This window comes from Loxodonta africana, chromosome 9, assembly GCF_030014295.1.
Source record: "Loxodonta africana isolate mLoxAfr1 chromosome 9, mLoxAfr1.hap2, whole genome shotgun sequence".
Taxonomy (NCBI): Eukaryota; Metazoa; Chordata; class Mammalia; order Proboscidea; family Elephantidae; genus Loxodonta; species Loxodonta africana.
The window spans coordinates 44,319,644-44,341,526 of NC_087350.1; the positions used below are offsets into that span (position 1 = coordinate 44,319,644).

Sequence of the window (21,883 nt, forward strand, 5' to 3'; positions counted from 1 at the left end):
CGCCTGGTGGATTCGAACTGCCAACCTTCTGGTTAGCAGCCAAAGCACTTAACCGCTACACCACCAGGGTTTCCCTCTAGGCAAATAGAGACCAATTATTGTGCCTTGGATGGCTGCTTGCAAGTTTTTAAGACCCCAGGCACTATGAAACGAACTAGGAGATAGAACAGAAGCACTAAACATGTTATTAGGCCAATTAACTGAGATGTCCCAAGAAATCATGACCCCTAAACCTTCAAACCAATGAAACAAATCCCACGAGGTTTTTGGTTGTACATAAGCAGCCTCAGCAGCTACTTTTTTTGGTCATTGCTGTAATAAATCTATCACACAACTTTTGCCAATTCAGCTTTTTATAAGTGTACAACTTATTGACAGCAATTACAAAAATCGGCTGTGCAACCCTACCCTTAATCAATGCGATATTTCCATCACCATCAGACCCTCCCCTTTCCCCTTCCTCTACCTCTAGTAACCACTAACAAAATTTGTTCTCTATACGTTTGCCTTTTCTTGTTTTTTTATATGTGAGGTTATACAATATTTGTCCTTTTGTGACTTATTTCACTCAGCATAATGTCTTCCAGCCCCATCCATATTGTACCATGTATCAAGATTTCATTTCTCCAGCTGGCTGAGTAGTCTTCCATTGTATGTATGCACCACATTTTGTTTTGCCATTCATCTGTCGATGGGCATTTAGGTCGCGTCCACCTTTTGGCTATTGTGAATAATGCTGCAATGAATGTTGGTTTACAAGTCTCTGTTTGAGTCTCTGCCTTCAAGTCTTTTGGACATATACCTAGGAGTGGAATTGCTGGGTCATATGGTAGTCCTATTTTTAGTTTTTTTGAGAAACCGCCACACTGTTTTCCACAACAGCTGTGTCATTTTGCGTTCCCATCAGCAGTTGGTAAGGATTTCAATTTCCCCACATCCTCACCAACATTTGTTCTTTTCTGTTTTTTTTTTTTTTTTTTTTTAAATCTTAGCCATCTCAGTAGGAGTGAAATGGTATCTCATTGTGGTTTTGATTTGCATCTCTCTGATGGCTAATGACGTTGAGCGTCTTTTCCTGTATTTGCTGGCTATTTGAATGTCCCTCTGCCATGATTTTTAGTGATGACTTTGGTTGCTGATCTGGCTGTAGGCAATGGAAAAAGACTCCCTTTCAGGCTTCCTAAGGTGCCTCTGATCAGCAGATTTCTGTGTGGTTGGGCCTCCAGGAATAAGCTTGGTAGCACAGGCACCAGCCCTTCACTGCAGTGCAGAGGATAGAGTGGTTAATGCAGCACTTAGGATGTTGTTACATTCTGGGCCTGGGGATTTCCTGCCTGCTACTTCCTGTGAAGTGAGGCAGACGAGGCTTCTACAGCTGCCTTCTTAACAGACAGTGCCAGGTGATTCCCCACAGGGACCCATTCCAGCTCCCTCCACCGGTGATGGAGGAGGGACACCCACTCCTCCCCCAGCGTGAAGCTGATGATTCTATAGGAATGATGGGTGTGAGAAATAGCTGTGGGATTGGCTGAATTGATGGGCTGATGGCCAGGGAACCCAGGAAGGTCTGAGTCCTGCACAGGATCCATCTTCCTGCCCTGGGGGATTTTAGGGAGATGGGCATGCAGGGAGGAAGGACCACTTCCTTCTTAAATGGGAGTCAGGTTAGAGAATCCGGCAAGCTGTGTCTTGCAGAGGACCCCTTTGGACTTCAGTCCAAAGCAGGCCAGGTGGCTCACCCCACTCCACCCCTCCATGGCCAAACCCAGCCATGCAGCTCATCACCCTCTGGCTGCCTGGAGGGAAGGTAGAAGAATCAGACTCATATGCCCAAGTTCACCTCTGGGATTGCACAGTGACTCCATGCACCAGCACACCTGACTTAATCACCTAATCATAGCGCTCACTTCATAGGCGCTCACACAATTGCAGCCTTATTATTTTTTGGTGGTAGAGTATGTTTAACAAAACATGTATTTTGAGCTGAGCAGCAGGCATCAGCTTTCCGAATTTCTCTTTCCCAGACTAGTGAGAAGGGGAAAGGGCTACTCAAACTCCTGTCTAAAAACAGCTTTGTTCTGGTATGATTGACATACAATATGTAAAGGGAATAATTTGGGAAGTTTTATCATCTGTATGGATTCTCGCTTTCCATGCAGAAGACCCAGGTTTGATGCCCAGCCAATGCACCTCATGTACAGCCCCACCTGTCGGAGTAGACTTGCATGTTGCTATGATGCTGAACGGGTTTCAGCGGAGCTTCCAGACTAAGATGGTCTAGAAGAGATGCCTGGAGATCTACTTCCAAAAATCGGCCATTGAAAACCCTATGGACTGCAATGGTCCAATCCACAACCCACCATGGGGATGGTGCAGGATGGGGCAGCGTTTCCTTCCCTTCTGCATGGGGTCATCATGAGACCGGTGTGGCTGTTTTCCAAGGCAGTTGGACCATTTTACCTTCCAACCAGCAGCATATGAGAGTTCCAGTTGTTCCATATTCTTGCCAATATTTGCTATGGGCAGTCTTTTTAATTTTCAGCATTTTAATAGGTGTGCAGTAGTATCTTATCATGGTTTTAATTCGTACTTCCCTAAATGACTTTCTATTCCATACAATTGATCTATTTGAGTATCCTGACACTAACAGCACACGGTCTTGAGTATGTAGCTTTATAATAAGGCTTAAAAACAAGTAGTATAACTTTCTTCTGTTTCAAAGTTGTTGTGGCTATTACTGGTCCTTTGCATTTTTGTATGAATTTTAGGATAAGCTACAAAAATAGCCTGCTGGGATTTTGACTGGGATTGTGTCAAATCTATAGATCAATTTGGAGAGAACTGACATCTTAATAATGTTGAGTATTCTGATCCATGAGCACATATCAGTTTCCAAGGAGTGCCTAGTGGATTTGAACTGCCAACCTTCTAGTTAGCAGCCATAGCTCTTAACCACTGTGCCCACCAGGGCTTCCTCCACTTATTTAGGTGTTCTTAATTTCAATCAGCAGTGTTCTGTAGTTTTCAGTGCAAAAAGTCTTGCACATCTTTTGTCAGACTATACCTAAGTAATTCTTATTTTTTGATGCTATTGTAAAAGGTATTGTTTTTTTAAAAGCTTCTGATTATTTGTTGCTTGTATATAGAAATACAATTGATTTTTATTTATCGGGCTTGTATCCTGTAACCTTGCTAAACTCAGTAGTTCTAGTACCTGATCTTTTTTTATTATAGATTTTATAGGGTTTTTCTGTGTAGATTATAACCATCTCCAAAGAAAGCCAACTTTACTTCCTCCTTTCCAGTCTGGCTGCCTTTTTTGTTTCTTTATCTTGCCTTAGTGACTGACTAGAACCTCCAGTATAATGCTGAATAGAAGTGGTAAGAGCAGACATTTTTGCCTTTTCCCAATCTGCAAGTGAAATCATTCCGTCTTTCATTACTAAGTATGATATAAACAGAAGGTTTTTCCTAGGTATCTTTTATTGGGTGGAGAAAGTTCCCATTTCTTCCTAGTTAGCTGAGTTTTTTTTTTTTTTTTTTAAAAACTAGGAGTAGACACTGGATTTTATCAAATGCTTTTTCTGCATCTATTAGATGATGGTATATTTTTTGAAGTGTGTTACACGGTCAATTATATTGATTTTTAAACCAACCTTGCACTGCTGGGATAAACCCCACTTGGTCATTATGCATTGTTCTTTTTATAGATCGTTGCATTTGATTGCTAAAATTTTGCTAGGAATTTTCGCACTTGTCTTGATGAGAAATATTTGTAATTTTCTGTTGTTGCATGTCCTTCTCTGCTTTTGGTATCAGAGTAATGCTGGCCTCATAGAATGAATCGGGAAGTATTCTCACATCTTGAGTTTTCTGTAAGAGTTTATGCAGAATTGATACAATTTCTTCCATAAATATTTAGCAGAATTCACTAGGGGAGATATTTGGGCCTGATGTTTTCTTTGTGGGAAGGTTTTTAATGACAAATTCAAATTTTTAAATAGCTATAGGGCTAAGCAGGTTATTTTTTTCTTCTTGAGTGAGCTTTGGCATTTGTGTCTTTCAAGGAATCTGTCTATTTCATCTAAGTCGTCAGATTTATCGTCATAGTATGTTGATAATAGTCCCTGACTGTTCTTTTATTATCTGAAGAATCTGTAATGATGTCACCATCTCACTTTTGACACTGGTAATTTGTGTCTTATCTCTTTTTTCTCTTATCATTCTGGCCAAGGGTTTATTAATTTAATAGATTTTCTCAAAGAATCATCTCTGGTTTTATTCTATTTTTTGGTCTTGTTTTATTTTCTATTTTATTAATTTCTGCTCTGATATTAATTTTTTCCTCTGCCTATTTTGCTCTTCTTCTCCTAGTATCTGGAAACCCTGGTGGTGAGTGGTTAAGAGCTACAGCTGCTAACCAAAAGGCTGGCAGTTCGAATTCACCAAGAGCTCCTTGGAAACCCTATGGGGCAGTTCTACTCTGTCTTGTCGGGTCGCTATGAGTTGGAATCAACTCGACAGCAACGAGTTTTGTTCCTAGTATCTTAAGGTAGAAACTGAGGTCATTGCTTTGAGACCATTCTTCTTTTTATAAAGCAGTTAGTGCTATTTTAGCTCCATAGACACTTTATGGAGAAGGTTGCCCAGGGGCTTGGTCACTTGGTCGATAGACACAGTTCCAATACCATAGCTGAGGTACAGTCTGAAAGAGTTTTACTGTAATGATAAGCAGTGCCAGTTCTGTTTTTTCTTTAGCTTTCTGCCCTCTCAAATCTGGTATTAGTGCCAGGAAAAAAACAGAAGTCATTATTTGGCAGTATTAATAAACTTACAAATGGTAATAGATCACCACAACACAGGTCCCCATGGTTCCATTTCCTGTTACTAGGCAGCCAAACCAAGTGTACTTGGAATATTCTATTTGGTCTCAACAGAAGTTTAGCAGTAAGACAAAATAAACATCTTTGATTAAGCATCTAATGGGAAATTGAGTTCTAGATTAGAGTGACTCTTATCTACTCAGACAACTTGCTCTCATGCCCTGATCAGCTTTAAATGATAAACTGAAAAGAGCTGTGCCCTTTCTCATTCCAGATTCCCCAACTGAATTGCTTGGGAACAAAATACTCTCTAAAAGCAAGATAAGCCATTGGAAAGAAAAATGAGTTTCAGAGAAGCCCAAAGTGTTTTCTGATTTTATACCCAAAAGGCAGTGGATGGACACCATCATGAAGTCTCATCTCTATAATAAAAACCAGTTAAGAAACTTCTTAAAGAGGCAGGTTTTCCTTTGTTGGTAGCTTCCAATTTTAGGCCAAGTGCATTTTGGGGGCTCTCACTTCAACATGGATTGCTGAGAAGTGAAATCGCACCTTCATGGGTGCCATTCCATGGGGGAAATTGTGCAGTGAGGACATGCAGGATGCCAGAAGGTAATTAGGGACAGATCTTTGTAAGCAGTGAAAAGTAGGAGGCAGGGCCTGCCTGGTTTGCACCTTCAAGTGATAGGTATCGTTATCCTGTGGACACACAAACACCATAAATGGCCCATGTGTTCCTGGAACTCCTCAGTCCATTAGAGACTGCATGCAGGTTATAACTAGATCTCCATGGTGCGACTTCCAATAATCGATTTTTATGGCATGGCTGAATATGAGAAGATAAAATATTTACCACAGAAAGTTTGACCATGAATATTTTTCTCATCCAGTGAACATCTATTGCACAAACTGACCCATCATGTACAGCTGAAGAGGAAGATCTTTTAAAGTTGTAATGCTCCAAGAAAGATTTCACCTCTTGGCAGCTGTCTCAATTGTTTTGGACTATAAAGAGCTAACAGAGCAAGCCACTCAGATCTCCTTACAACAGACTCATTTTAGCTCTTTGATTCTAGCCATATGCTAATAAATCCAAGAGTCATTATGTGCAGTAAAAGAGCAGTGGGTCAGAAATGGAAAAATTAGCTTTCTATTCCTACCTTGTCCATAAATATGATGATGATAATAAAACTACCAGCTTTATGTACAGTGTCTCATTTAATCCTCAACAAGTCTAATTGAAGGTATTATTCTTTCCCCCTTTGATAGATCATGAAACTGGAACACAGAGAGGTTTAAGTGACTTGCCCTAAATTGCACTGTTAGGATGTGATTCGAGCCCAGGTATACCCACGGTCTTAACTAATACACTCTACTTCCTTCCCCTTCCTTCTCCTCTTTGGGTCTCAGTTCTCTTTTGTATTCGAGGAGAGAGTTGAACTGGATAATCACTTAGCCCTAAATGCAAGGTACTTGGATGCCTCATGGGTCAGCTTTGCTCTGAGCCACAGGCACAGAAGAGACCACCTACTGCTCCCTGAGCACACGTCTTGCAGCCAGCAACACACACCCTGGGACTAGGGCCTGGGTGATAAGTGTGTGGCTGGAACAGCCCAGACCTAACCCTCCCCATGCTGTGCTGATGGGGGGTTGGCAGGACGGCTTCACACAGGAAGTATGCCACCTCGATAAATGCTTTTGGATGATGACCACCGGTCCCTACCATCTGTGAAGCTGACAACCAAACAGCAGAGTCTGAGCACCACTTGGCTTGACTGTCTCAAAGAAGATATTTCCTCCTGTCTCCAGAGTAGCTCAAAATAAAAAAAAAGAGGGTCCTGAAGGCAACAGCGAGCAGTCAGCCAGGTCAGCAGGCCCAAAGCTCAGCAGTGGCCATGGTGAGGAGGATTAGGGCTTGAAGTCAGCTCAGAGGTACAGCTGCTGCCACTTTGCAAATGGTTCTCATTGGCTAGCTGCATCCTGGGCAAGAGGAACATGTGGCAAGGGGGGAGGTGGGATTCAACCTGCAGGATCAAATCACCAATACGGAGAACCTTGTGACATAAGTAGTTTCATCTCCCTACACTGAGGTAAATCTGTGTTCACTAAAACAAAGAGAGTAAAAGTGAAAAGGCAAACACCCTAAGTCTTGAGAATTTGAAATGCTCCGGAGTACATTGGCTGGTGGCAGTTAAGCTGTTACATCAGCTCATACAGCCCCTTCTGTCAGCTGCAGCCAGGGAGTGACTCAAAACTCAGGATGGCAGCCCTTCCTGCCCTCTCCCCCCGACCCCTGCCCGCCCATGTCCCCTTGGCCAGCTGGAGAGAACTGGGATGGCAAGACTGGCAAGGGGTGGGTGGGAGCATGGCTTTGGTGGGGGTGTGAGCTGTGACTCCAGCGTTCTCTCCTGCAGGGCCAGAAACCAGACCTGCAGACTGGGTAAGTGGACAGAGGTCCTTTCCCAGGGCTAGCCCTGTACCTACTGGGTCAGGCCAAGACCGGGGGGAAAACAGGGCCAGGTATCCTTCAGTCCAGATCTGGCCCTCCTCCCCGGGTCTCTCAGTACATTCCTGAAGGAAGTGCTGCTAGTCAGCTCCTGCATCAGAGGAAGACCTTGTGGGCGTGTGCCTGGGCAGAAGGGCACTGGCCTGGTCTGCTCAGCAGGGCTACTGCAGCTCCTGGGTCTCTCCACAGTGCCAGGGAAGTTACCGTGAGGATGCCTGGTGATTCCATCCCACCGCTGTCTGACGTCCTGTTCATACCCTGCCCTGCCCTGCCTTGCCGTTTCACAGGTGAGGAAGCCGAAGCCTGAATCAGGTGAGACAACTCGTTCTACCTGGCCAGTGGAGCAGACGCTCGTACCCGGCGGGGTCTTTGTGTTCAGGCCGCAATCCTCATCACTTGCTGGGCTGCATGGACACGGACAGCCATTCTGGCCCTGAGCTAGCATGCCCCTGGGATGATGAGAACCAGAGGACCAATGGGCACGGAAGGGGTCACTGTATGGTGCCTGGTGGAAGCTTGGGTGAGCTCGGACGGAGCAGAGAGCGCCGGGGCCAGCCCTGGGCCTGTTCCAATACTAGCCTTGCTGTGTGACTATGGGGGACCAGCTGGCTCCACGCCCTTGAGCTGTCATATCCTACCGCCCCTTTGTCATCCCTTCCTGGGGTCTGGCTTTTGAGCAAGTTTCAGCTTCTTTCTAGGATGTGCTTGTAGGCAGTCATTTACCTGACAGCTCTTGACCCTTGCTCTGACCTGGCACTGTTGGGGGCTGGGGGCAGACAAGGCTGATGCAGTCCTTGATCTTATGCAGCTGTTTAGCAGAGGGGACAAAGACTAAAGAAAGCGATCAAACAATGAATTACACAACTAACTGCAACTGTGACGTATCCCTCAGTGCAGCAGTGCACAAGGGGAGGGGTGCTGAGCAATCCGAGGGTGCAGGCTCTCTGGGGAAGCGGGGTTTAAACCGAGACCCACAGGATGAGTGGGAGTGTGGAACAGCCCTGAGGTGGGGAGAGTGGGCTGTCTGAAAAATGGAGTGTTCAGAGGGGCTGTGCCTTGAGAATAGGAAGAGCGATGGAAGAGGGGCGGTGGAGCGGGCAGGAACTGTAGCCCATGTGACCTGCAGGCCAGGGGCAGGATGGACTTGATGTAGGTGTCCAGACCAAAAACCAAGCCCAGGCACGGCCATGAATCATCATTAGTTTGGCTGCTAAGTAAAAGATTGGCGTTTGAATCTACCAGCCGCTCTTTGGAAACCCTATGGCGCAGTTCTACACTGTCCTATAGGGTTGCTATGAGCCGGAATTGACTCTACAGCAACGGGTTTGGGTTTTTTGGTTTGGAAGCAAAGCCTCTGCATCCTTGTAGCCCAGCCAGCAAGGTCAGGCCAATCAGGATGGGGGAACCAATCACTGAGAACAGATTGGGGCTGGACTCCCGGCTTCCTTCCAGCATGGGTTTCTGCCTCCTGTCTCCCCCCACACAAACTCTTTCTCTGCAGCTGGCAATCTAGGGCCAAAACAATGCAGAGAATCTCCGGCCAGGGCTGTGGTATGGATGGGTTTCTATTTATAAGCAGAGAAGGGCTGGAACAATGCAGCAACTGCCGCCTCAGTGGTCTGTGGCCTGACCTCCTGTGGAATTCTGGAAAGCCTCAAAGCCGGACCTCAGGAGATGGCAAAGGAAGGGGCGCGCTAGACAGCTGAAGGGCTGGGAGCCAGCTGATTCCACGAGGGTGTGATCGTCTTCAACAAAAAAGCCTCCATCTGCCATCTGCACATGGTGTATGCCCCCCTCCCCAGGCTGCAGGTTAGACAGATGATGATGACAAATATGTATGAGATTAGAGCCAGTGGAATGGGAGGCAAGTAAGTGTGCAGAGTAGGAATATTTACTGTGATTGATGTCAAAGGTCAGTTCATTTTCTTGTGGTAAATGGGGGCAAGAGCATGATAAGGTGCTCCACAGGGTCCCTGGCAGAAAGCAGGCTGGTGTTTCTTCTACCGTGAATGAGCATCTTGGGGAAGAAAAACAGTGAGACCCAAATGCAGCCAGCACGGGCCTAGAAGACTGCTTGCTCCCCCAGATAGCTGAGGTGGGGGAGTGGTGTGAAGAGCAGGTTGGGGGGCAGTTCCGGGTTCCAATTCTGCCTCCACCACTTACTCGCCTCTGACTAGGACAAATTTCCTCATCTGAAAGTTATGGGTAATAGGGTTAAACATGAAAATGTTTGTGAAGTGCTTAGAACACAATACTTGGCACATAATCTGCATTCAATAAATCATAACTACTATTATAATCAAGGAAACCCTGGTGGCGTAGTGATTAAGAGCTATGGCTGCTAACCAAAAGGTGAGCAGTTCGAATCCAGCAGGGGCTCCCTGGAAACCCTATGGGGCAGTTCTACTCTGTCTATAGGGTCACTATGAGTTGGAATTGATGCCACAGCAACGGGTTTGGGTATTATAATCAAATAAAGAGGAAAAAAAAAAAGAGGAACGGGTGTTAAAAACAACTTCCAGGAAGCTATACTTCTGTCCAACAGTTCCCGGGAAGAGTTCCAAGTAACCTGACTCCAAGTGAATAGGTCTCATGCTCAGAAACACTTAGGAAACAGCAGGCTATTTCACCTTGTTGATTTACAAAGAATATTCACATATTAAAGGCTCCAAACAAGTCCCTCAATAAAGAGAGCTGTTAAATTTTATTCTGTTCACTTTTTCCCATACTCATTGGCCCCTGGAACTCCTTCTGTTTGGGCAGGATACTAACTGCCCATAGAAAACACTCTGAGGATGGCAAAAGTTTGGAAGCTGAAACTATCTCAATCCAATTATTTTTGTTCCCACATGAATGATGAAGGAACAGCGGAATCAGGGAAGGGGCGTAGGAGGGGGGAGAGAAACCCGATTCAGACAGCACAGCGTCCAAAAATATACCCTCCCCTCCTTCCACCCAAGACGTACTAACAACAAACCTGGAAGAAACGGACATGTGGAGGAAGCTGCCTCCGGCATGAATTTGAGCCAGTTTTATTTGCTAAAAAGCGAATGCCTAGAATTACGGTCAGGTCTTGTTAGAAATTATAAACGAATATCAATGAGCTGATGAAATGTGGGAGAAAAGTACTGAGAGCCAGCCTCAGGCAGGATGAAGCCAGAGATACTCCTCCTCCTCCTAATATAATTTGGAATAAATGACGAGGTAGAAGAACAGAAACAAAGCGGGAGAGAGCTGTACTGTGAGACAGGGTAAGTCAAGAATATCCCCTCCTATTCCGTTCACTGGAGGAGAACTTACCCGAATGGGAAGGAGGTGACTTGGCTCAAGTCAAGTCATACTGATGGGGCCTGTTTTTTTCTGAACAGGTACCCAGAGAACAGTTTACAGTTAAACTTGGTGCTTCTTAACAATTTCAGAAAAGATCCTTTACCCTGAATTAACTACAAAAAATAAACATTTCCATGGGAGTTAGGTTCTATCTTTCACAATGCAGACAGGGCAGCTATTTATATTTATCGTGGTTAGATGAAAGCATTTCTCAAAATGTGGTCCATGGATATCTGCACTACAGTCACCCAGGAAGCTTGTTAAAAACACATATTTCAAGGGCCCACCCCAGCTCTGCTGACTCAGACTCTCCAATCAGGGTTTGAGAACCATTGTTTTAGAGCTACTTACAGTGGGGGAGACGTCCTCATTTGGCACAGGGTATTCATGTTGGTGTTTGATAAGGGGCCCCAGAGCCAGGTGGAAGATGAGGCTCCCCCTCCTCCCCGATCAAATGAAGCCTCAGGGGAAACACGTTTGTTGTTGTTGTTAAGTGCCATCGAGTGGATTTTCGACTCACAGCGACCCCATGTGACAGAGTAGAACTGCCCCATAGGGTTTTCTAGGCCGTAATCTTTCAAGGAGCAGATTGCCAGGTCTTTTTTCCATGGAGCAGCTGGATGGTTTCCAACTACCAACCCTTCGGTTAGCAGTCGCGTGCTTAACTGTTGGGCCACCATTTAGGATTATGTAAACCAGATGCAGGACAAGATGCTATAAGGTGTGAATAAAGTACCATTTACTGACTGCTTACTTTACTGATCACTCACTCACTTATATGTATCAGCTCATTTCATCTTCACAACCACCCTGCAAGATAGCTATCCTAAATTCCATTTTATCATCAAAGGGAAACAATCCCAGGATATTCAGGGGCCAATCCACTTGTTCTCATCAGAGAGCTAGTAAGGCGTAGGGCTGGGGTCTGCCTGCACAGCCCACACCCTTTCCGTGATGCCAGAGGCCCAACCTAGAACTCTCTCTGGAGGCATGCGCTGGGGCCCTCATACAGGGAGGGAAAGGAGCCTCCAGGGGAACCAGAAGGGTGGAAGAAGACCGACTAGGCCTAGGCTGGTCAGGAGACATGCAAAGGCAGAATTTAGCTCTCTTCACCTGTAATTACATTGCTCACTTTAAAACTAGGCCCTCCCCCATCAGCTCTCCCCATGAACACTCGAGTCCCTTTGTCTCAGACAGGACTGTGCAGAGGGGACCACTTGCTCTTGGTGACATATCAATATGCAAGAGGACTTCATACTTCTGCCCAGAGAAGGAGCCCCGTTAATGGGCATTACTTTGTTATTTTGGTTCTGTTTATCCCTGAGAAGCCCAACCCCTGGCCTCTATCACTGTGCTGCCACCTGAAGCACCAATTATGAACGTGTAACATTTATGTCTGGAAAAGCCAAGCAAAACACAACCTCATTAATCTGCTCCCCTTTTTCCTTCCTGCTTTTGAATATATATTCAACCAACTGTACCTGATAACCTACCCACCACACTGTACTGCTTTGAAGAAGCTGGATATGGGTTGCTCTCCTGGGGTCATTTGGCAGTTATGACTGTCTTCTCAGCAGGACACTGATTTCTACACCCCACACTCTCATCCTCACTCTTTACCACCCTAGTTCTGGAAAGGCTCAAGCCCTGCTGGCCTCTCCCCGGCAGGTTGGAGCCACTGTGCATTCCCAGTCTGACATCTGGGAGCATGGGTTTCAGGATGCACGCTGGCTGAGCTCCGAGATGACCCCTGCCACCTACCGTTGTTATAGAGCCCAAAAAAGGAACTCGAGGGGCTGTAACCCTCCAGCAGCACATTCCTCTGGTGCCGCCCGCCTCAGCAGTGAGTGGTGGGGAGTTATCTGGCAAAGCACAGCTGATATGCCTTATGGAGAGATGTCACATGCCACCTCAATAGAGGATTAATGTAGAGAATTTGAGGTCAAGGGTTTAGGCTGAACCCTCTTCTATTTATAAAAAAGAGCCTCCAGGGGAACCAGAAGGGTAGAAGACTGACTAGGCCTGGGTTGGTCAGAAGACATGCAAAGGCAGAATTTAGCTCTCTTCACCTGTAATTACATTGCTCACTTTACAACTACGCCCTCCTCTATCAGCTTTCCCCATCAACACTTGAGTCCCTTTGTCTCAGATAGGACTCTGCATAGGACAATGACAGCATATATGGGAGACAACCCCCTGGCTGATCGTAAAGGCTCTTGGGGACTGGCCCCTTGCAGCTACCAACCCAACTGTCCCCCTGTTTAATGGCTGAGGGGCCTTAAGTGAGAGCAGGGCAAAACCAGATGACAGGCCATCAATTTTGCAAGGACTAAACAGATTAACCTTAAACTTTTGAAGTCCCCAACACTTCAAAAGTGGCAGCCCTGCAATGTAAAGGCAAGTACGAACAGATGCCAACTCCACCCTCACAAACTGCAAAGACAGTGAGTTGACCGTTGACCACAGACACACAGATCCAGTTCCAGCTCTTAGGTCTGCCCACAGCTGGTTCAGGAGGGGTTTCTGAAACCCAAGAGTGCTATACTATGAGACTCCTCTAGTTATGAGCTTAAGATACCATTGAATAAAAATTCATTTGGGGTCCAGCTCCAGATCGGAATCTTGAGCTCGAGGCCTATGAATCTGCACTTTACAAAACGCTCCCCAGATGAGTCCGAGGCCCAGCCAGAATACGGCCTCCCAGATCAGGCTGGGCCACAGGGGAAACCACATTCTGGTCTGCCCTCCCCATACAAGCCAATAAAACCAAGGTTAAACTTGTTGTAACAATACAAATTAATATCACATGTACAACTTTTATTAAAACATTTTAAAATACAACTTTCCAGTACGCAAAACTCTAAACTGACCCCTTTCCAACTCTCCCCTGCTACTGACCCCGCCCAAAGCACTGCCATATTCTGGGCCTGAAAGATAAGAAATTCTCAGCCCTACTTTTGAGGCAGAGAAGCCCTGTTTGTTAGCAACTCTGTAGAATATTACAGGCCTAAGAAATAAAATATGCCCAGGCCTGTAAGATACTGCATTATAGGAAAATAAGCACTTTAACAAAACTGAAATTATGCTCTACTGGCCATGCTAACAAACACTGTTGTCAAAGCCAGCACTGCCTGGCTAGTGGTATCTGGAGACAGCAGTGCCTTCACAACTCCTGGGTCTCCCCAAGGGTTATCCGCACTGTGGTTAAGAGAGTGCTAGGCGTGGTTACCAATGTCACTGTCACGTCCTGGACATAAAGAACGCCTTCTCAATCAACTGCCTACCTCTTCTCCAGGATAGAAGAAATCAGCTGTGGGACACACAGTGCCCAAGAGCTAAATGAAGGTCAATGAGGGTGTTCAAAGGCAGCATACCCGTTTGTCACAACTCAGCTGTGGCCCCTCTCCAAGGAAAGGAGATGGAAATCCTCATTTGATCTATTTTTCATGCTTGCCTCACAGCTAACTATACTTAATGGTGCTATTACCACCTCTGAAGCGCAACTGATGCCTGCTCTTACGTGAGTTCTGACGCATCCACCTGGTCAAAGAGTTGGTACGTTGAGGCCCTGATACACAGTAGCAAAAAGGACATGCTGAGAAGATGCCAAGCTGTGGCCTCAGGAAGGCGGCCCTCCAGCATTCCACTTCCCCTCTACTGGGCCTTAGGTCCAAGCGTGGTCAGGGAGATTCCCTGGGAGAAGCCTCTGCCTAGTCCTTTCGTGTGTCAAGATCCTATGCTGGTTACTTTTGATGTCATCCTTGAAGACATACATTGCTGGCTGGGAGAAGGCTGTGGAGGTTTCTGAGCACCACAGAAATGGGAAAACCTCTCCTTGGCTATAACCTGAAAAAACCCACATATATTCTGTACCAAAACAGACCAGAAGAGTTTAATAGCAGAGAAACAAAAAAACTAAAATCCCAAGATAAAATATAAAAGAAAACAGACAATCAATCAAGCATCTTAGATTTTTTGGTTATTGTTGTTTCTTTCTGGGCATGTGTGTGTTTCAATGGAGAAGGTCCACTTTAGAAGCCGGCTTCAGGATTTCTCTGTGGAGAGGATCTGAGAGTGCAGCCGGTCAGTGATAAGAACTGAAAGGGACGATGACACCCACTCAACTTCTCCATCCACCAAACCCTTGGACAGACCTGCAAGGAAGTACCAGGAGAGAGTGGCGAAATCAGCAACCGCTTCTTACTGTGTAAGGGTCCTGGTGGTTACGCAACTGACTTGTGTTCAAAGTTCAGACTGTGAATTTTTAATGTTGCCGCAATTCTACACAGAAGCATTGCCTGAGGATAAAAAAAAAAGGGCTTGCTAATGGCCTAGAGCCCAGTGGTCAGCAGGAAGCTTCTGAGACACTAACAGGGAAAGAAGGAGAAGCATCTCTCACGTCCTGCCTTCCAGTTCTTTGTTCTTCGGAAGCCACATTTTTCTCTCTTTTATCTACTGTCCTTGAGAGGGCCAGGACTGGCATCTCCTGCCTTATTTTTTGGAGATTAGCAAGTCCACAATCACAGAGGGCAAAACCCAAACACTGCCACTGAAACCTCATGCTTCCAGGACAAGCTTTTGAAACAGTAGAAAAATGGATACGAAATACATTCGGCAAGATTGAGTATTTCAATAGTTATCTTTTCATATCCCACACACTCTTCTATTCTTATTTAATGCTTTTAATAAAAGTCAGACTCAAAGCTGGGGATAGACACTTACGAGTTAGATGTTCCAAAGCTGAATCCTGAAAAATAGAGGAAAAGGGCAATGTTAAAACACTCATACACTTGAAAGACAAATGTGGACTCTAGGCCACGTTCTTCCCTCCCTTATTTCCTATGGTAAAAGCCTCCCACCTGCTGGTTGGGCAGGAAGGGACCCACAGAAACTGCTCTATTCTCTTCAGAGGTGATCAGATCCATTAGGGAAGGCAGGGATATCCTTCAATGTCTAAGCGTTGTTGTTTCACTATTTCAGGGGTCCTCCCCTACCCCCTCCCCAGTTGTAGCAGAGGGTCTCTGGCACAGTCTGTCTCACTTAGATGTGCTATGCCACAGAGATCCATTTCAGTAGGAAAGCTTGTTGTTTTTCCTATTTTTTCATCCACTAGCTTCCTCTTTTTGAGAAGAATTGAGACACCTGGGCTCCAGGCCTGGGTCTGCTGTATAACTGCCTGACTATCTGAGCACACCACTTAACCCCTTGGAGCTTTTGTTTCTTCATTTGTAAAATAATGATGCCTAACTATGTATCTCAGAAGTTTGTTAGGTGATAAAAACAGAACACATATAGTCTGCTATCTGAAGAACCAGGGTTAACAAATGCAAGGTATTCTGTGTAGTTTCTATATCCCATTTTTTGAATTTGCTGGCTTGGATTTTTAAACCAAGGTTTAGTAAGGCTGTATTATTTTGGTTCTCAATTCTTGAGAGAAACTTAAGCCAGCCATTTCTTTGTTAGCAAATGGTACAATGTTACAAGTCTAATTAAGACCTAAAAAGAACTCTCAGCTTTAAAAATACTAAACTGAATAGCCAGGTAAAAAAATACTCCTTTCTTTCGGGGATAAGGCCTTCCTCTGAGGGTTCAGCATAAGATGGAAAAGGCAGGCAGTGCTTGAGAGGGAAGAATGGCTGCCTACCTCCTCCACTGGATCCAAAACCAGAGAATCCACTGCTCTGTGTCCCAAAACCGGAAGTCTGTTGAGACAGTGATCCAAAAGTAGGAGCATTTTGACTTGCGAGGGTGCCAAACGATGTGGTGTTGCTGCTGCTCCCAAACCTGGATTCCAATAAGAAATAAGGCTGTGGTCAGGGTGGCTACATTGTTACCTGGCCACCAGAACGCCTCAGTCCAATGACCTGACTCAGGTAGACTCTCAGAAAGAACCGACTATAACGCAGAGGAAAACTTCCTCTCAGTTTTGGGAAGAAAAATAACAGTAATACAATATGAAATCCAACCTGTCCCATGTTTTAGTTTTCATCTACTGTCTGGAAATTCCAGGTCATTTGGAAATTAAGCAGCACCACACTTCTTGCTCTTTCTACCTCCCACAATTCTTAAATTTTATTCCATCATTTTATTTTAGCATTTCTCATTTATCTACAACTCCCCTCCGCCCTCCTTATTTATTTATCTTCAGCTCTTCTTGGAATGAGGTAAAGCGTCTTTTACATCCAAAGACCACTGTGTGCCTGTACTTACTGCATTTTTCCCCAGCCATGGCCCTAGCTGGCCCTGCTGTATTCCTACTCCTGCCTTGGGTCTCTCTCTCTTTAACAACAGCACAGACTTTTCAGATGGCCTGCCAGAGTCAGGGACAGTCTTACGGCAACTAACTCTTCTGGATACTTAATACCAGAACAGGTACTTACAATCTTGTTTTACGAAATGGAACTAACCAGCTAGTCAGGCAGAATTCAGATGGGAGGGCCACCCCAAAGTAGAAGATGACACTTCTTTTCTACTAATAAAGAAAATAACTGGTTTCAAATAAATAAATAAAACCTCGAGATTCCCAGTCAACCAAAAACCTTCCCCACCTGTACAATAGTATGTGCCAGGCAGTCACTGTAGAGATCAGGGTCCATCAAGACTGCCAAGAATCCTAGTTTAAGCCCCTTCCTAAGTCTCCTTTAAAAGCTTTCCTTAACTTTAATTATTGGCATTTCCTGAAGGGAGACTTAATAGATTCATTAGTCTTTACATGAAATGCGAGAAGCAATACATAAACTTGCTCACTTGCCTTGAAACTTTCAAGCATTCTGCACCTGCATCATGGAGGGTGCTGTTGTAAGGTGTCATTGAGTTGATCCTGACTCATAGTGACCCCAGGTGACAGAGAAGAACTGCCCCATATGATTTTCTTGGCTGTAATTTCTACAGAAGGGAGCCCTGGTGGTGCAGTAGTTAAGTGCTTGGTTGCTAACTGAAAGGTAGGCGGTTTGAACCCACTAACTGCTTAGCAGTAGAAGGATGTGGCAGCCTGCTTCTGTGAAGATTTACAGTCTTAGAAACCTGACGGGGCAGTTCTACTCTGTCCTGTAGGGTTGCTATGAGTCAGAATTGACTCGATGGCAATGGGTTTGGTTTTCTGTAATCTTTACGGAAGCAGATCGCCAGGTCTTGCTTCTGCGGAGTGGCTGGGTAGATGTGAACTGACAGCCTCCTGGTCAGCAACTGATGGTAAAGGGTGTGAATAGGAGGCAGTGGTGTTAGCTGTGGCCAGGGCTGGGGTAGGGAGAATGAGGACTGGCTGCTAATAGACACAGGGTTTCTTTCAGGGGTGCTGAGAGTGCTCTGGAATTAGATAGTGGTGACGGCTGCACAACTCTGTGAATATGCTAAATACTAGTGGATTGTACATTTTAAAAAGATGAATCTTACGGTATGTGAATTATATCTCAATTTAAGAAAACTAAAAATTAAATAAAAAAACAGATTGGGACAAACTTCTCTGTCACACTGCTACTGGATTAACTATGCCTTCCCCTCTTTTGTAAAAGAGAACAAAAGAGTCGGTAGAAGGTAAGGGGAGGGGGGACTACAACCGCTCAGTCTGTCATACCTTGCTGTGACAAAAGAACTCAGTTTAAACCAGTCATGAAAAGAAATGGGTTCATTAAGTACACTGGAAATTTATGGTCAATCCACCTTAACTTTAAATGTGTAGCCTGTTAATTTATAGCTTGTCATTTCTCTTGAACATACAAGAGAAGAGGCAAGAAAGTTTCTAAGCTATGGTAACTTTTGTTTTTAATGTAAACTTTTGGGTTCAGGTCACTTTTACCCTCTCTTATCTCTAAGTCCATGTCAGGGTTTGCTCATGGCCAACTCAGCTGGGTGAGGACAGTGGCAGACCTGACCTCGGGTATTTACAGAACATACTTCAGTTTATTTTCAAGATAAAGATGCTATCATCTTGCCAAGCTTTTCCCAAGTACCCTTACAATTCCCCCAAACAAAACCACCCCTGCCCTCTCAACTCTTTAGTTTTACCCTTCTTGAACCCAGTTACAAGGGCGAGAGGCATATTAGAGTCCCTTCCAGGCATTAATACCTCCCCTGAATTAGAAGCTATTTGTAGTCATCACCAATTCCATTTTACTGGGACTTCGTGGTGTGGCAAAAGGCGATTTTTTCCTTGAGGTTTTGGCAAGAGATTGAATTTCTGGGGCCCTTAAAAGCAAACCCTACTATGGCATTTTCAAGTCAGGATGTGCACAAAACAGAAAGAACAGCTTTGAAAGCTGAGCAATCATCAAAACTCTTTAATGTGTTGGGATGCCAGGTACTGCCTCGTCTGGAAGCTGGCTCACGGGACTGTGAAACTGAATGCCCGCTTCAGGGGTTGGAATGGAGCAGGGACACAAGGAATTGTTTGCTCAAGGACAATGGGTTTAATGCAGAACAATTCCAAGAGGAAAGAATCTGTGAAAACTATTCATTCAGAACTTCATAAGGGAAGTTACCACATAAGGGGCAATCTTGGCTATGAAGTAGCCAAGGCAAGACTATGTATCTTCTTTTAATCAGCTCCACCAAGGAGAAGGGGGTTCTGACAACCAGTGCTCTACATGTCAGGGGACAGCAACACCGCTGATGCCCATCCACACATTCAACAGAGCCTGGCTTGACAAAATGAGCCTCAACCTAGACAGGATCAGGAATCCTGGAGCAACTTGTTTGCTGATTTGGAGGACCAGGTGTTCAGCTCACAGTCAAGAGCTGGAAAAATGTAAGAACTTTCTTTTCAAAACAAGAGCACTGGGCCCCAGCTCTTTTGGCTGGCATGAGCCCATTGGTGTCCCCATGTCATCCCCACCACATGGGGCTTACCCGAATCCTCCTGCGCTGGCAGCCGCAGTGCCCTCTCCGAACACTTTGCCTCCCGTCGAGCCCAGAGGGCTTGTAAAGGCTGGGGCTGAACCGAATGCTGGCACCCCTCCAAACCCAGGGGATCCCCCAAAAGTAGGAGGGCTGCCAAACACTGGAGCAGCACCGAAGCCACCTGAGCAAAACAGAGGCAAACAAACAGAAAAGGGGAGAAAGAAGACAGGAAGAGAAGACATTGAATGATGAGAAACCAAATCAAAAGAAAAAGGGAAAATATGTTAGAAATTCAAATACAGAGAACTATAACAAAGGGAAGCACCCTTCTATCAGCAAAATAAAAATAAAAAATCCTAAAAACCAGAAAACCAAACCACATCCCCCGACTCCTCCGATTCTAACAGAGGGGTCTGGAGTCCACTCAGGAGACTTCCTTGGAACTCTTAGTGTCTGTCTGGCATGACCTGTGTTTGTCCGAGAGATCCCCAATCCCTTCTGGAGGCAAGCTGGATGTCACCAGCTTGAACAGTCTTAGGAAATCAGATCACCACCAAAAACATTCCGGTATATTTCAGATCCCTTCTCAGCTCCTCTGAGTGGTTTTGAGGTTCCTCATTGAAAAAAATCAGTCTCAAGAACTCCAATCCCTGCCCAGCTGTCAAAAGATTTTATTATTTATCAGCATACACAGGCAAGGGATCTAGTTTCACAGAAAGCCAAATTATATAATGAGAGGCTGCAAACCCCTCTCAGGAAGAATCCATGACTCGGGTTACCGCAGAAACACCGGCGCCCAGCCAGGCACTTTTTATTTATTTAAAGCCTAATGGCTCTCACATCTCTCACCAGGGACTCTCTCTCTTTGTAGAGAAGAAGAATTTTTTAAAAAATGCTTTCTTTCCGCAGTCAGGAACTACTCCTAAACAAAAAGCATACCGAATTTCTTTTCTGGAAGAAAGCTGCTGTATCACTCTAAAGTAATAAATCAACTGTGAGGACAGCAGCCAGAGTCCGAGCCATCTTTTGCAAGCTCCCAGCATTGATGCTCACTGGGATACCAGGCTGGCCTGAGGGCAGCACACATGGCTGGTGATCACACAGAACAGAGGCAGACCATGCAGGGCAGCAGCCTCCTCTGATTGGGTGAGATGCCTAGCAGGTGAGAAGATAACGTCCCTCCCTTAGCGATTCTTTCCTTCCGCTTCTCCAAGATATACCTCTGCTTAAATCATTCTAAGGTATCAGAATAGGCACTCAGTGTGCTCTAAAGGGGCCCACCCCCTACAGGAAGTACAGTATTCCCCAAATGAGTAGTGCTCGGTGAGCTACATGCTGAAGGGAGTAATAGTGGCCTAGTAACAACCAAGTAGATGATTAGCCCCTTTCAGAAAGTAAATCTAATTACTAGTGCGATGAATCAGGCATAATAAGCATAATCACACCACAAGCTTCTGCTACTTGAATCAGGAAAGATCAAATACCGCATATGAAAAGCTACCGCTGAATGCTTTAGTTAACTCTTATTTTGTGATCCAATTATTTACTTACCATTAATAGTGGTTGCATTACTAATAAAATACTTTGTGCTAAGGCTCATACTTGGGTTAACATTCTGCATTTTAAAACCTTGAGTGAAATTCCAAGCCATGATAATGGAAACTGTTGGGTTACAAATATAACAGACCGGAAAAAAAAAAAAAAAAAAAAAGTGCTAAAAAAAACCCTTGCAGTTGAATTATTTAAGACTGATTGTAGATCGAGTTACATGTTCTTCCTGGACACACAACACTCTATCTAGTGCCTTGCACTCAATACTGTTTAGATTTCTTGGTGGAAGATGAGTGAAAAACGAGAACTCACAATGATACAGAAATTAACTCGACAGTGGAGGAAAGGAGAGAGAGAAAACACACACAGAGAAAATGCCCCAAAACAACAACAAGCCTGGGTCAACAAACTTGAGTCTTGTTTTTGGAGTTAGGCAACTTACTCCTGATGCTAAGAGGGATTAGATTTTATTAGATGCCATATTTTCATCTCCAGAAAAAACAGAAAATTAACAATAATCGATAATAACAAAGTTGCTAATTTACCAAGGGTCTGTTACGTGCCAGGCATGGTGCCAGGTGCCTTTCAACAGTTCACTTTAATCCCTATTTCACAGATGAGTAAACTGAGGCTGGGAGAATGTCACTTGCCCAAATTTAACCAGCTGGTTAGTGAGAGAGCTGGGACTAGTACTAGCTCTGAGTAACTCAGAAGCCCATCTATCATCAAACCATTATGCATCACACTGCCCTCCTCCACTTCCACTGAATTTATGTCATTCTAATAGCTCCTGTAATTGGGCAGTAATGTAAACGCATTGGACCAGGAAGACAGCATG

General features: G+C 44.9%; 1 protein-coding gene across 7 annotated transcripts in view; it reads right to left on the reverse strand.

The window, feature by feature from the left end:
• Positions 1-486: 486 nt before the first annotated feature.
• The window catches only part of NUP214 (nucleoporin 214), a 125,546-nt gene continuing 104,149 nt past the window's right edge, over positions 487-21,883 (reverse strand). For 5 of the 7 annotated variants that reach the window (XM_010587556.3, XM_023544828.2, XM_010587555.3 and 2 more), the window contains 4 exons: positions 19,504-19,675; positions 16,304-16,443; positions 15,382-15,406; positions 487-14,813 (listed from right to left, as the gene is read on the reverse strand). In XM_010587556.3, coding sequence (XP_010585858.2) covers positions 14,780-14,813; positions 15,382-15,406; positions 16,304-16,443; positions 19,504-19,675 — 371 coding nt within the window. In that variant the 3' untranslated portion in view covers positions 487-14,779. The other 2 variants (XM_023544826.2, XM_023544827.2) reach the window with 2 other exon arrangements.